At 49.1% G+C, this 15,289-nt stretch overlaps 3 protein-coding genes across 4 annotated transcripts; all 3 read right to left on the bottom strand.

The window, feature by feature from the left end:
- Positions 1 to 609: 609 nt before the first annotated feature.
- Positions 610 to 1,935, bottom strand: LORICRIN (loricrin cornified envelope precursor protein). Of its 2 annotated transcripts, none has more exons than XM_054051011.1 (2): positions 1,781 to 1,935; positions 610 to 1,328 (listed from the first exon to the last, which is right to left on the bottom strand). In XM_054051011.1, exon 2 carries the CDS (start codon positions 1,316 to 1,318, stop codon positions 869 to 871), a length of 450 nt encoding a protein of 149 aa, XP_053906986.1. In that variant the 5' UTR covers positions 1,319 to 1,328; positions 1,781 to 1,935; the 3' UTR covers positions 610 to 868. The 2 variants fall into 2 exon arrangements, with proteins under 2 accessions (XP_053906986.1, XP_053906987.1); XM_054051012.1 differs by having other exon boundaries at positions 610 to 1,331; positions 1,781 to 1,915.
- A 4,691-nt stretch (positions 1,936 to 6,626) lies between these two features.
- Positions 6,627 to 8,148, bottom strand: LOC128849373 (keratin, ultra high-sulfur matrix protein-like). Its single transcript, XM_054051000.1, has 2 exons — positions 8,044 to 8,148; positions 6,627 to 7,649 (listed from the first exon to the last, which is right to left on the bottom strand). Exon 2 carries the CDS (start codon positions 7,626 to 7,628, stop codon positions 6,867 to 6,869), a length of 762 nt encoding a protein of 253 aa, XP_053906975.1. The 5' UTR covers positions 7,629 to 7,649; positions 8,044 to 8,148; the 3' UTR covers positions 6,627 to 6,866.
- Positions 8,149 to 10,264: 2,116 nt separating this feature from the next.
- LOC104056845 (keratinocyte proline-rich protein-like) lies at positions 10,265 to 12,241 on the bottom strand. The gene is made up of 2 exons (XM_009558134.2): positions 11,592 to 12,241; positions 10,265 to 11,483 (listed from the first exon to the last, which is right to left on the bottom strand). The coding sequence occupies exon 2, from the start codon at positions 11,442 to 11,444 to the stop codon at positions 10,800 to 10,802; it is 645 nt and encodes a 214-aa protein (XP_009556429.2). The 5' UTR covers positions 11,445 to 11,483; positions 11,592 to 12,241; the 3' UTR covers positions 10,265 to 10,799.
- Positions 12,242 to 15,289: the final 3,048 nt, after the last annotated feature.

Raw genomic sequence — 15,289 nt, 5'->3', positions numbered from 1 at the left:
ATCTTGCAACCTACCTGGCTTGAACTCGGACTTTTGAAGAGCTGGGCAGAGGGTTTCTAGAAAGGCTTGCTGGGGGGTTTGTCATAAGCATGTGAAGATACCTGCCCTATGGATTGTGTCTTAAGGCCAGAGGATAACTAAAGTGCCCCACCTCGGCTGCCTTTGCCTGTGGGCCTTCAATAAGTGTGTAAATGTGGCACTTTGGGACATGATTTAGTCAGCGTGGTGGTTTTGGGTTAACAGTTGGACTTGGTAATCTTAGAGGTCTTCTCCAACCTCTATGATTCTGTGACTTCTTCTGCCCCTTGTCTGTGGCCATGCTCATGCAGAGCAGCCTGGGGGGTCTTGGTTGGAGGTTTTTGGTCTCCAGCTCTGTGGGCAAGTGGTGTGGAGGAGACCTGGCTCTACTGCAGAGGCCTGAGATGGTCTCCTAAAATGCCAGCATTTAGAAATCTTTATTCTCTCTCTTTTCCTTTGGAGTCCGTGAGGGAGAGTGTGGCAGCATCTACTCCTATCATGTGTGTCTGGGCAGGGTAAATCCAGGGCCGTCAAACAAGCTCGAGGTGTCTTGTATTGTGATGTGAAATACAAGGTGAAAGAAAAATCATGAACACAAAAGTCTCATGACTCCAAATTTTAATGCCTCTTACATAGCCAAAGAATGATAGAAAGGAAAGTGTGCCGGTGTGAGCGTACACAGTGTATTTCTAGCACCCACAGATAAGCTCAGCAGAGGTACAGGACTTGCCGGGGAAGAGAGGAGGTGGCAAAGGTTTTCTTCGAAGACTGCAAGGAAGCATGCAAAGCTTTCTGAACTCAGCACGAGATCAAAGACATGCATGTGTAAAACACACAGTTGATGTCCTGTTCACTTCATATTTGAGGGTACTTGATAAATTTGCTGCTGGCAATCTTGTGGCTTTCCATGGCAGGATCCACCACTGCTCCCGTGGCATCCGGATCCACCGCTGCTCCTGTGGCATCCGGATCCACCGCTGCTCCCGTGGCATCCAGATCCACTGCTGCTCCCGTGGCATCCGGATCCACCGCTGCTCCCGTGGCATCCGGATCCACCGCTGCTCCTGTGGCATCCAGATCCACCGCTGCTCCCGTGGCATCCGGATCCACCGCTGCTCCCGTGGCATCCGGATCCACCGCTGCTCCTGTGGCATCCGGATCCACCGCTGCTCCCATGGCATCCGGATCCACCGCTGCTCCCGTGGCATCCAGATCCACTGCTCCTGTGGCATCCATCACTGCCATGACATGAGGATCGTTCCTGCTGGTGGCACTGGTCCTTGTCCTGGCGGGAGCACATCTTTGCAAACCTGCTGGAAAGACCATGATCTCTGAGAGGGTGCAGGGGCGAGAGGCACTGTGGTGTCTGCTGGCAGCAGCAATAGACGTTTAGTTAGAGAGGTTTATATATCAAGAATAAATCACCATTATAAGCCAGGATCTTGAAGAAGAGAGAAAAATCAGCAATGCATGTCTGCCTGCAGCAGTCCCTGATCTGTACAGAGGACTCTGTGCTGTCTTCCTTTCAGCAGAAAAGTCCAGTGTTCAGTCTTGTGAACCAGTAAGCTCTACGTTTTCCTAGCTGCTTTCTGTAATTTATGTACAGACATGGAAGGGGAAAGCGAGCAGCCAGAAGAATGGAGCAACTGTGACTGGAGACAGTCGCAGAGACGAGAAGCGTAAGAGAAGTGGCTTAGATCTTAGGAGACAAAGCTAGTTAAAAACCATTAAAACCACAGAAGTTTGATGGAGCTGGACTTACCCCACTCGGCAGATCTTCGAGAGGAGACGTGAAGCTGAGAGAGTGAGGAGACACGGGGTGTGAGATCTTTTATAGGGCGCCTAGAGTTTTTCCTCCGGAAACAAGACGAGCTCCCACTGGAGAGACTTGATTGTTCACCACCCCAAGCAGTTAATTAATTGTAGAGTTTTTACACTGCTGTTTTGACTCATTGTATTGTGAACAGATCAATATCCTGCCGTTGGAATCACTGTTCCTGTAGTTGTTACATAAAAATGTTAATTGCCCACCACGCCTGGCGTGGTTCACATGCAGGGATGGGGAGGTTTCTGGATGGTCTTGATGCCTTTGCCTAAAACATTTATCTGCTTCACGTGCCTAAGGCAAAGCAGCTGTAAACTGAGTTTGGCAACTTGAACACGTCGGTGGATGGGACGGTGGGATAGTGGGGTGGGCCCATGGACTGTGTTGCAAAGGGATGGCCTCAGTGACCTTTAGTTGCACCAGGGGAGGTTTACATTGGATATTGGGAAACATTTCTTTACTGAAAGAGTGGTGAAGCATCGGAAGAGGCTGCCCAGGTCAGCGGTGAAGTCCCCATCTCTGGAGGCATTCAAAAACCTTGTAGATGTGGTACTTGAGGACATGGTTTAGTCAGCACAGTGGGATTGGGCTGACAGTTGGATTGGATGATCTTAGAGGTCTTTTCCAACCTTAATGGTTCTAAGATTCTATGCTAGAGGAAATAAAACTGGCTTGAAAGAACAAATAAGGCTATGGTGGCATGTAGGAAAATTAAGTGCATTTGTGCATCTTGGGAACAAAAATCTAGGTTGTGAGTGGGCGAGGAGACAAAGGGAATTAAGAATGCAGCTATGAGCACGTGATGGGGTGGCAGAAGGCAAGTGCAGAGCGTAGGGCTGATCTGTGTTGGGGTTCCTTGAAAAAAAAGAGTGTAAGCATCTTCCAAGCCCCCGGGGCTGGCGTTGGCCACCCACCTCTGCTAGGATGATGGGGCTTGGCCTTGGTGGGTTGCAAAAGCAGTGGAGTTGCCTCTGGGCTCTAAAACTGTCACTGAGGCTCAGGTTTGGGGTTTAGAGGTGGGTGATAGCAATGGCAATGCGAGGCTTTGACGTAAACTCTTGCTGGATACATCCAGTTGGAATGATGGGAGTGCACAAATGCAGGCAGTAGGGTGGGTCTGGGGAGCAGCATCAGAGAGAAACCTTTTTCTGTGCAAAAGAGCGCCAGTATTCAGATATTTCAAGTCAGTCATTTCTTCACTGAAAGAGAAACTTTTAACTCAAATAATTGGAATTTAAAACCCTGTAGGAGGGCGAGAGTATCCAGGCAGGAGGCTTGGAAGGACAACAGAGCTCCAACAGTGTCCCATCCTCGTGACAGTTGTTCGCAATAGCATAGAATCATGGAAAGGTTTGGGTTAGAAGGGACCTCAAAGACCATCCAGTTCCAATCTCTGCCATGGGCAGGGACACCTCCTATTAGATCAGGGTCTCAAAGGCCCATCCAGCCTGGCCTTGAACACCTCCAGGGATGGGGCATCCAGGATTTCTCTGGGCCGGGGCCTCTGCACCCTCACAGGGAAAGGTTTCTGGCTAAGGTCTCATCTCAATCTCCCCTCTTCCAGCTGAAAACTCTTCCCCTTTGTCATACCCCTGCACTTCTTGATCAAGAGCCCCTCCCCAGCTATTGGTTTCTCTTATTACACTTTGATTGTAGAAAATAAGTAAGAAGGAAAGTGTTGTGGCCTCTTTTCTCCCTCTGTGCGTCTGTCCTCGTGTGTCTGCTGGGGAGGGCACTGGAATCTGTGTCCCTGTTGATTTAATGCTCTGTTTGGGGAGAGAAGTGTCTTTCTGCCTATAGAGCACACCAAGCCTGATCTCAGGCAGGACTTTAGAGGCCACTGCGATATTAATAACAGCACAGATCAAACTAAAATACAATACGGAGTCAAGGAGTTTCTTTGCCAACAAATGGAGCTGAATCACTTGAACAAAGAGATACGTGAAGAAATCAAAACGTGTCTGGGGATATTTCACAAGGGGTAGAAGAATGAATTATTCATGATGAGCCACTAATTGCACCCTGGATCACCCGCATGGTGACAAACACATTTCTGATTTCTCTTAGTGATAGAGACATCCACCTGAGCATGGCCTGATGGGGAGGATACTCATGCACATCAGAGACCTGGACCTGTGTATGAAATAGGATCATATTGACCCCACAGCCAGTCCCTGAGCCCCACACATCTTCTCCAGGTCTTTGGGAGAGGCTTCCTTGAGTCCTTTGATCCTATTCTGAATGGGTGATCATCTTTCTGGGTAATTTGTTTGATTTATGGGGGAATGACCTTTGCAATTGTCCTAATAGAAGTGTCAAGAGATGGTTTGTTCCTCCTCATTTGTATCATGGCTTCTGGATGTGTGGTTGTGATTCTTTCATGCAAGGACAGGCTGAGAGATTTGGGGTTGTTTAGCCTGGAGAAGAGAAGTCTCTGGGGACACCTTAGAGCAGCTGCCAGTGCTGAAAGGGGCTCCAGGAAAGATGGAGAAAGGCTGTTTATCAAGGAGTGCAAGGAGAGGATGATGAGGAATGGTTTTGAGCTGAAAGAAGGGAGATTGAGATGAGACCTTAGGCAGAAATATTTCCCTGTCAGGATGGGGAGGCCCTGGCCCAGGTTGCCCAGAGCAGTGGTGGTGCCCCATCCCTGGAGGGGTTCAAGGCCAGGCTGGATGGGACTTTAAGCCCCTGATGCAGTGGGAGTTATCCCTGCCCATGGCAACAGTTGGGTAGTATTTAAGGTCCCTTTCAACCCAAACCATTCCATGATTCTATATTCTATATTTCAGTTATTGGTTTTCTATTTATGAAGGATATAAATAAAGCACTGAAGTAAAACAAGATCTTGGAGCGATCTGGGGATCCTCCAAGTACGATTTCAAACCTCCAGATCCCTGAGAGTTATGCAAGCACAAAGATCTCTTTTGTTTTCCATGGGGATTGCTTGTGTGAAGTCCCTCTCATTAGAACTTGGACCAATCTGTGTCAAAATGGCTTTGATAGAGCCACTCCTGCTCTGGAGCACGGGCAGCGGAATCTACCCTCCGGAGTTCTCCTCCAGGAAACTCCCCTCCTTCAGCAAAATCCAGAGGGGATTTGAAAGTGGGTTTGGATCCCTCTGCCACCACCCCATCCTTTGGCATGACAGTTTTCCTGGTACTTCCATCCCAGGAAGGGGCACCCCTTCACCTGTTTTTACTTCTTTTCCTAATCTACGTTGTGCTTCAGGAGAAATCTCCGCCATTAATGTTACGAAGTGGCTGATTCTATGGTGTGTCACATCCTGCAGGCTGGGCCAGGCAGGATATTGGGAGATGGGGAAGATGGAGGCTCCAGTCTGGGCTGGGTGAGGTGCGAGGATCCACCTGAGATGTGATGCTGTGAATCACTGACTCCAAATCCCTGCTTTGCTGAAGCAATCCTTCCAGGTGATTCCTCTTCTAACCCTACCAAGCCAATCTTACAAAGAATCAGAATGGTGAGGGGCCATTACTGGGGAGTGCAGGGGTAGGATGACGTGCAGCAGCTTTAAGCTGAAAGAGGGGAGATTGAGATGAGATCTTGGGGAGAAATGTTTTGTTTTGAGGGTGGGGAGGCCCTGGAACAGGTTGCCCAGAGCAGTGGTGGCTGCCCCATCCCTGGAGGTGCTCAAGGCCAGGTTGGATGGGGTTTGGAGCCCCTGATGCAGTGGGAGGTGTCCCTGCCCATGGCAGGGGTGGGACTGGATGGTCTTTGAGGTCCCTTCCCACTCAAACCATTCTATGATTCTGTGAGTTCAGGGTCTTTAGGTCCAGCCCTCCGACGTCTATAAACGCATTTCTAATTTTCATTCCACGTGAATTCCCAACCAGAAAATCACCATTTCTCCCTGGGTCTATGTTCACACTGAGTGGTCTCACCCCTCCCTGGTCTTTCCCAACATCTCTCCACTGTCAGAATGGCATTGAGCATCACTGAGCTCTGAGTGCTGAAGACATGTAGGAGCTGCCTTGTTTGGGGTGAGACAAGATCTTGAATCTCTGAATTTCTAATAGTGGACCATGGGCCAGAGATTTCTTTTCTACTGACTTCAGCATCCCCTCTTGCTCTGCACTGGCTGTGCCAGTCCTGTTCCTGAATCCTCTCCCTGACTTGTTTCCTTGGGCTTTTTTTGGAGGTTTATGATGTAAGTCATGAGATCTCTTCTCTCTGGTGACCAATTATAGAACCCGAGGGAACAGCAGAACGATGCACCAGGGGAGGTTTAGGTTGGGCATTAGGAAAAGGTTCTTCTCGCAGAGGGTTGTGGAGCACTGGAACAGCACAGGGAATCAGTCACGGCACCAAGCCTGAAAATATTCCAGAAGCATTTGGATAAGGCCCTCAGCCCCATGGTTTGAATAATGGGGCTGTCTTACTTAGGGACAGGACTTGGTCACAAAGATCCTTGTGGTTCCCTTCCAGCTCAGGACACCTAATGATTCTAAGTTTCTAAAGTCAAACTGTGCCCATTGCCCCATCAGGGAATGAAATGATGTGCCAAGCAGATGCTCCAAATTTTACCTCTCTGATGAAGTGTGTGGGCTTTATTTACATTAGTATTTTTATATTTAATTACTGGGTTGCATAAAGAGTCTGTGATGAAAGCTGTTCCTTCTCCACGTGAAAGTTCTCTGGAGTAGGAATAAAAAGACACCAGGTGGAATCAACCCAGAACCTCAATGCGAGGATGAACACAGATGCTGCAAGCATCAGCTTTGGCCACAAGAAGGAGCAGAAGGAATTCAAAGAGACAAAGTAGAAACCACTGACGCGGGGGTTTGGGGTTTGGTTATGAAACATTAATTTTTATTCCCTCCACATCTGCTGTGAAATAAGGAGGTGAAAAGCACTTAATATTTCACAGAGATAATGGGTTACATCTTCAAAGCACGTTACAAGTAGAATAGCAGGAAAAGTGGAAATCTATGAGAAACATGGGATGTGTTTAGCATAGAGGCATTGTTACAAGAGTGAGAAGTTTCATCCTCACTTCTCGGGTGCTCTATTTTATTTTCTGGGCTGGCACTTTGCAGACCTGCTTTTGTTGCTGGCTTGGGATGCGCTTGGCCACAGGCACACAGCCTTGCTGCACTGGAGGGGGACAGGTCTGCACGGGGCAGCACTGCTGGACGTACTGCCTTGGTTTACTGTAGGATGGCTTCCCGCCCTGGTATCCTGATCCATGGCATGTCTCGGAGCAGACCGACCTCCCGTAGCTTTGGCATCCTCCTGATGACCCATAGGTGTACGTGGGCCTCCTGACACAGCTTGAGCCCCCTCCATGGCATGAACCTGAGGGCTCGTTGCATCTCTCGGAGCAGACCGACCTCCCGTAGCTTTGGCATCCTCCTGATGACCCATAGGTGTACGTGGGCCTCCTGACACAGCTCGAGCCCCCTCCATGGCATGAACCTGAGGGCTCGTTGCATCTCTCGGAGCAGACCGACCTCCCGTAGGTTTGGCATCCTCCTGATGACCCATAGGTGTACGTGGGCCTCCTGACACAGCTCGAGCCACCGCCTCCATGGCATGAACCAGCTGCAGTGTAGCTGTGGCATCTCTCAGAGCAGACTGGCTGCCGGTAACCGTAACACCGGTAGTCGTGCCCTCTCATGCCTTCGACACCTTCACTGTCACACCCTGTACAGCAGGTGTTGTAGCCATAGCGGAACGGTGTGCGCCGGGTGTCCAGCCAGGACCCTGAGGGATCATACCAGGTTGAGTTCAAGTTGAAGTATGATTCTCTTCCAGAAGAATATATCATGTTGGAGTAATAGGGAAAAATCTGAAAAACACGCAATCGGATAAATTTGCATTTCCATCCTCTTGATTTTCATTTAATTCCCCATAAATCTGCACAGGTCACTGCTTACCCTGAAAGCCCTGATCTAAAAGAAGTCCTTGCAGTTGCCAATACTCATCAGATTATGTCCAAACCATCTTTCTGACCTTACCTTTGATTTTTTTTCCCCTCCAAGAACAGAAACAACCATAAGGCACTGCAGCACATAGTGACAAACCCACACCCAAGTCCTCCAGTAGCTTCTTTCTTGGCTTAGCCTGCAGCCCTGGCGTGCAGAGCATGGTTTGAAGGATATTGTAAGTGTGCCAGGTCCGTGGCTATCTGAACAAAGACACCCACCCAAAAATGAACCCAGCCACTCTGGGTTGGGGCTTACCCAATTCACAAGGGAACACAGATGCTGACCAGGGGGGAAGATTGAGAGAGGTAAAGGAACGGAGGCCTTTTATATAGTTCCAAGTCTTCCCCTCGTAAATGAAACATGCTGCGGGAATGAAGGCTACATTATTTATTTATTGAGAAAACCTGTCCTCCACATGGATGCTGTTCCCAGTGCTTGGCATGTTCTGCTTGACTCATAATTCTTGATAAGCATCTCGTAATTATAATGGTAGTTACTGAATGGTGCACATAAGTGACCGGCATCATTTAAACTACGCATTGGCTGTGTAAGGCAGGTAATGATATCCTTGTTCACCATCCTCAAAGGACCAAGACACCGAGTGGTGGCTGACAGGTGACCTATGAATCAGGAGCTGTGATGCGCACAGGGCTAATGTCCTGGTATTCCCCTTCTGCTGCCCATGAGAAGCATTTTCAGGTGCCTGAAGCACGAAGAGGTGATTAGGAAGAGCCAGCTCAGAGTCACCAAAAGCAAATTGTGCTGATGAGTTTTGGTGGTGAAGAGGTTGCCTCTGTAGGCGGGAGAGTGTGATGGATGGTGCTACCTCAACATTGGCAAGGCTTTCAGCACAATGTCCCACAGCAGCCTTGTAGCTAAACTGGTGGAGGTATGGACTGGATGAGTAAGTTATGTGGTGGGCGAAAAGCTGGCAGATACCGATACTGGTGCTGTTTCACATCTTCATTAGGGTCCTGGATAATGGAGTGGACTCAGCAAATCTACCGGTGGGACCTAACTGGGGAAAGTGGCTGAAACTGCTGGACCACAGGACCTGGGCAAGCAGGAGAAATGATCCTGAGGCTGAGATGGGATGGGTGATCTGGGGCAGTCAGTGAAAAGCATCTTGGAATCAAAGATGGACCAAAGCTGACCTGGAAGCAGCAGCGTGTGATGGTTTGAGCGCTAAGCCAGCCCTTGATCTGTGGGCTCTGAGTCACCGTGCTGGGATGGTGTCTGGGAACCAGCTTTCCCCAGGGAGCTTCCGTGACAAGAGGCTGGGGAGAAGATAGCTGATAAAATAATGCACTTGGTGAAAGGCTTTTCTGTCAAAGTGAGAGAAGAACAGCATGTTACCAGCGTGCCTGCAAGAGCCAAGCAGCGGGAAGCTGCGGAGGAGGAGCCTAGGCTGCATTTTCCAGCACCAAGTGAAAGGTGTTCCTGGCACGCATGGACACGCCTCACGCGTGGTGACACTCGCTTATTATCATGATTAACATCTATATGATGGATGGCCTCCCAGTGTCGTGTTCTGATATGGCTAATGAAGATGATGGCATATTTTATATACCAAACTGTTTGTACCTAGATGGACCTCGTGTTTGACCATGAGCCAACAGTGCGCTCCAGCAGTCAATAGGTCCAACCGTGTCCTGAGGGGCATCAAACAGAACATTGCTCACTGGTCAAGGAGGGGATTGTCCCACTCTACTCTGCACTGGTGTGGCCCCACCTTGAGTACTGGGTGCAGTTTTGGGTGCTGCAGGATAAAAAGGATGTAAAGGGGGAGTGTCCAGAGTGGGCCACAAAGCTGATGAAGGGTTTAGAGGGGAAGCTGTGGGAGGAGCGGCTGAAGTCACTTGGTCTGGTCAGCCTGGAGAAGAAGAGACTGAAGGGTGGCTGCATAGAGGTCTGCAGCTTCCTCATACAGGAAGGAGGAGGAGCAGGTGCTGAGCTCTTCTCTCTGGTGACCAGTGATAGGACATGAGGGAATGGCAGGAACATGTGCCAGGGGAAGGTTAGGCTGGACATTAGGAGAAGGTTCTTGCCCCAGAGTGTGGTGGAACACTGGAACAGCTCCCAGGGAAGCAGTCATGGTGCCAAGCCTGACAATATTCCAGAATCACTTGGACAACGCCCTCAGACATGTGGTGTGAATGCGGGATTGTCCTATGCAGAGACAGCGGCTGGAGTTGATGATCCTCGGGGGTCTTTTACAACTCAGGACATTCTACGATTCTATGATTTTAGATCACTTTTTGTTGGACCATAGTGAAGTCTATCCATTGGTTCTCCACTCTGGAGAGGAGATGGAGTTCAGTGTGGTGAAACCGCTACAGCCAGACCTGAAATCCTCATGTGTGACCTGTCATTTGTTTTTTAAATCTGCGAGTTTCTTTGTGAGAACTTTAATGACCTTTAACACCTACTCATTGTAACACTGGTGCTACTCTGGGGGTAAATAAAAAAGGAACCAAGTGTGAACTCATTTTTTTCAACTTTATTCTTGAATACACAGGGAGAGAATAGAACTGCAGGAGTCCTTGCTGCTCCTGCACTCGCAGCGTGTACTTTTTTTTCACTATAGTCCTGTCTCGCTCTGGAACAAGCTTGAAATCACAGTCCAGTGAACCCATGCAAGAAGGTGAATCCATGCAAGCTGGTTTTGCCCATCTTTGCTCAGGCTCTTTCCATGCACATTATCCATTGCCAGGCTGCTCATCTTCTCAGAAGAGGAGAGAACTATTTAGTCCACCTCAAGGAGAAGCAAAGTGAGTTTTTGATGATTAAAGCCTATTGCCTGGCAGGAGAAGACCCTGAGGATGTAAAGTGCCAGTGCTGGGGTCAAGCAAGGGATGGAGGACCCTGAATCCAAGTGTGCAAAAAGCAGCAACTATCCTGGCAGCGTTGCATCATGTGGAAAGCGGAGGTGGAAGCACCAGCATCCCCACCTTGAGCAGCGCGTGGGCACATGCTGGGGAGGGGTTTCAGCACCTTGCTGGCCCCTCTGCTCATTTCTTCTGCAGACAGGGTGGCAAAACAGGGACCTGCTTTTGCTGGTGCTGGCTGGGGTGCAGTGGCAGGGGCACAGGGCCTGGGCGGCTGCGCTGGAAGGGTGGATGGCAGCACGGGATGGAGGGGCAGCGATGCTGGAAGGGTGGGTGGCAGGATGGAATGCAGGGGCAGTGATGCTGCCGTGGCCGGGGATGCACTATCACGGGTGGGCAGATCTCCTGCACGGGGCACTGCTCCACTCGCCGCCGGGGCTTGCAGCAACCCGGTTCTTCGCTTTGCAGGGGAGGGCGGTACTGCTGCAGTGGCCGGCGGTGGATTTTCACTGGTGGAGGGCAGATGGGCTGCACGTGGCTCACTTCCACTCGCCGCCGGGGCTTGCCAGAGTCGCAGCTTTGCTGCGGTGAGCAGCAGCTCTGGGGTGGGCACCGCTCCATGGGCTGGCAGCCTTGTGGTTCGCTCTGGCAGGACCCCTCGATGTCACGGCTGATGCTGCCAGGGTTGTGGCAGGGAGGGAGGGTTGTGGTGCCCACAGAGATTTCGTGGCAGCATCCTGAGGAACCATGCCACGTCCCACCCTTCTCGCCGTAGACTGAGCCATCGTGGCACAAGTCCTGGTCTCCACTGCCTTTAAGGTAGTGCATCCTGTGGCAGAGGTGGCCAAGCCTTTAGGGATAAACAGTCTGGGAAAGAGAAAAAACCCACTGACTTCTTCTTTTTTTTTCTTTTTTCCCTGTTTCTGTGGGAAGAATAAATAAGGAATCCAAGACAACTGAGAAAATCCAACTCACCCTGGTGACAGATGGGCTGAGCAGAGAGTCCGAGTCCTGAGGACAGTGCTGGGGCTGAAAGCTCTTATATGTGGCGGAACTCTCTTGGAAATGAGGCATGCCATGGGAATTAATAGCTGAGCAGTGAATGCCACTTCTGCATGTGTATTTTTTCTGGCACTCACTATTGGATTAATCAGCTGCAATTAGCATCTCCCTTGATGTAATGTCAGCTTAGCTCTGCCTATGCAGTGGCCATTATCTAATTAGTTCTCCCATTGGTCATGTTCAAATACGCTGTTACCTAAGGTTAGTCAGATGGGATCTCTGGATAAGGATACCTGGAATACCGTGATGCTGAGTGATGTGCCCAAAAGGAGTTTTTTTTGTGGCAGTGGGAAAATCACCAAGAATCCGAGGAGTCCCGGTGTCCAGATCCATGTCTGAGTGCCCAATGGCTCATGCCTTCAGAGAGGGTCTTAGAGCAGAGGTATGCAAGTGGCAATGCTTTTTTGAAGAGCTGAAAGAAAGCAGAGAATATCTATCCTAGAAAACAAACAAGCTTCCTGCCAAGGTGGGGCTTTGAGCCCCCTGATGCAGTGGGAGGTGTCCCTGCCCATGGTAGCGGGTGGAACTGAGCCAGCTTTAAGGTCCCTTCTGACCCAGACCATTATGTGATTCTATGAAAATAAAGAACATTTCTTTTAAAAACAAAGGGAAAATGGAAAAAACAGTTTTGTTTTGGTTAGAAGTGACTGGTTTTTTAACTCTATTTCAGCTGAACATCACCCTGACTGACCCTAAACCAGGAATTTTTGTGTTTATGCTGTGCTCCCCAGAGCTTGGGTTTCTCCCCAAACCACTCCCTGGGTGTTTTGCCCACAACTGGAAGCTGGGTTGGATGCTCAGCAGAGGTGAAATGGCTTTATTGCCTCTTCATCTCCCGCTCTGTGCTTTGTGCCATGGCACCACGGTTTGTGGCTGAAAGTGCCCTGTGACTGAAAGGGGGCTACTCTCTGTTATCAGTCCTATTTGGATATAAATAGCAATGGGAAAACTTCTTTTTATTACATTAACTTTGTGGAACAAGTCCATGACAGAGGGGTTGGAACTGGATGGGCTTTAAGATCCCTTCTAATCCAAACTGTTCTATGATTCTATGATCCCTGCGGATACCAGCATGTCAGGGTGTAGGGATTCCCTGTGTCAAGCTGTGGAGGGGACGCATACTCCCCTCTTTAAATTAATTAATTGCATTCCAAGTGAGGAGCGTGTCAGTCAGTGAATGGGTACGACACCAAAAGCCCTTTTATTTGCTGCAAAACTGGAATAAGGAAGCCACAGAGGAGCGCCGACCTCAGGAACTAACTATTCCAGACTTCCTCAAGCACAGTTTCCACCTTTCTGTCATTTTTCCGCGTAGCTTCTCCACTTCGCGCTTCTGTGGGCGGTCGAGGCATGTTTTAAGCACCAGCAAAGAATCCCTCATAGCAGCCTGAGGGCTGTCGCTGTAAAAGTTTTTTCCATGAGCTCACTCACATAGTAGAGCCTCCATAAGAGAAGCTCAGAGCTTCGTCCAGTGGTGTTTGGGTTTGAATCACTGGGAAAAGCATGTGCAGAATTCAGGGGCGTGACTCCAGGGCGCTGTGCTTGGACCTGACAGCTTTGCTGCTGCTGCCAAGATAATTTATTCTGTAGCCTCAGGAGAGACGTAATTGCTTTGCAGGAAGCCACAGGACTTGGATGTAGGAAGGAAAAGACCTTGGTACCTGTTAAGAACCAACAAGAAGTTTTGATTATGACTCACTACTGAAACACTAAGTTTACGCTGTTTTCATATAATTTGAATTTTTCATGTTAGAAAAGGTGTTTTGGAGTCACTTCCTTTCCTGAGGGTTTTATAAATCATGGCATGCAAATATTCCATTTCTGAAGGTCAGATCTTAAAATCTGCCACATTTTACCAGAAATCCAGATTATACTAAAATACTAGACAGTATTTTTGCATCCCTCAGGCTAAACTTGTAGCTCTGCATTTTCACTCCCTCATTGCATCACGCAGGCCATGCTTGCTGGGCTGTTTAATCTTACTGATAAGGTAGCAATAATTTCAGAAGCCTGCTTTAGACCTCATCAAATGCACTGGAAATTTTTTCTCTAGCAGAAAAACCCATTAGCTCTGGCCTTATGTTCACACAGATGCTTTGATTTTCTGCTATGCATCTTCAAAGTCATAAGCAAGGGAAAGACAGCATGAAACTACACAGTGACAAGGATGCCCCTGTTGCTCGGGTAACACACTGACACCAGCAAGAGCTATTATTCCCTGCATGGGAGGCTGACCCAAGAAGTTTTCTGCAGATGTTGGGGTGCTGTGATCAGTAGCATGACGAATAGTTGAAAAATGCATCATATTCAGAAATCAAGGTAATACTAAAGTGTCCCAGATCTGAACTACGGTTTAAAACAGGAAAATAAATGAATGAACATAACCCAGTAGTTTGCAGGGTAAAAAGCTATGATTTTTATTATTTTTTCATGACCAATTGGAGATTAAAGCAAGAAGAGGGAATAATATAGTGACAGCATTAAATATCCCACACACCAAGAGGAAAATCAACAGCAGCACTCATGCTTACAAAGGAAAATCATGAGGAGCAGCTTCAAAGGTCATTACAGGCATTCAGTGATTAAAGGCAGACAAAGAGGAAGAGAGATGATCTACGGTCTCTAAGCAAAGGAGGAAGAGCATTTAGGGCCTTATCTATATCCATATCCAACACCGAGTGAGCCAGGAGGGAGGCAGAAGGCAGTGTGGTGGCAGAGGCGATGAGCGCAGCCCTGCCTGCCCTTTGCCGAGTGGGTTTAGTTGCCGCCGCAGCAGTTACAGCAGCCTCCGTTGTTATTATTGCTCATGACGTAGCAGCAGCTCTGTGCGGGCATGCAGCAGGGAGTGCAGCAGGGAGTGCAGCAGGGAGTGCAGCACTGCATGGGTGAGCAGCACATCGGTGTCTTGCAGCATGACTTTGGGGTGCTGTAGCAGCAGACGGTGCAGTTATTGTTGTTGTTTCCACCACAGCATCCACAACCGTTGGCCATGTTGTTGGTAGTAGTGAAGGCAAAGCTGGAAGGAACAGAAGAGACTCTGTCTGTGAAGGGGAGCAGGATATTTAGGGATAAAGAATCCAATCAAAGATTGTTTATGCTAAATTTGGAGATTAATGGAGCTGAAATCCAGTATAGTCTTGTTTGTAGTAAACCATAGAATTGTAGAATGGTTTGGGCAGGAAGGGATCTCAAAGCCCATCCAGTTCCAACTCCCATCCCATGGGCAGGGACACCTCCCACTGCATCAGGGGCTCCAACCCCCATCCAGCCTGGCCTTGAACCCCTCCAGGGATGGGGCAGCCACCACTGCTCTGGGCAACCTGGGCCAGGGCCTCCCTACCCTCGCAGCAAAATATTTGTTCCTAATCTCTCATCTCAATCTCCCTTCTTGCAGCTGAAAACTACTCTCTCTCATCTTCTCCCTGCACTCCCTGATCCAGAGCCCCTCCCCAGCTTTCCTGGCGCCCCTTTCAGCACTGGAAGCTGCTTTAAGGTCTCCCCAGAGATTTCTCTTCTTCAGGCTCAATAATCCCAACTCTCCCAGCCTGTCCTCATATGGGAGGTGGTACAGCCCTTGGATCATCTCCCTCCTCTGAACTCGCTCTGACAGA

The sequence above is a fragment of the Cuculus canorus genome, chromosome 28 (genome assembly GCF_017976375.1).
Source record: "Cuculus canorus isolate bCucCan1 chromosome 28, bCucCan1.pri, whole genome shotgun sequence".
Taxonomy (NCBI): domain Eukaryota; kingdom Metazoa; phylum Chordata; class Aves; order Cuculiformes; family Cuculidae; genus Cuculus; species Cuculus canorus.
This window is presented reverse-complemented; position numbering and strand designations above follow the sequence as displayed.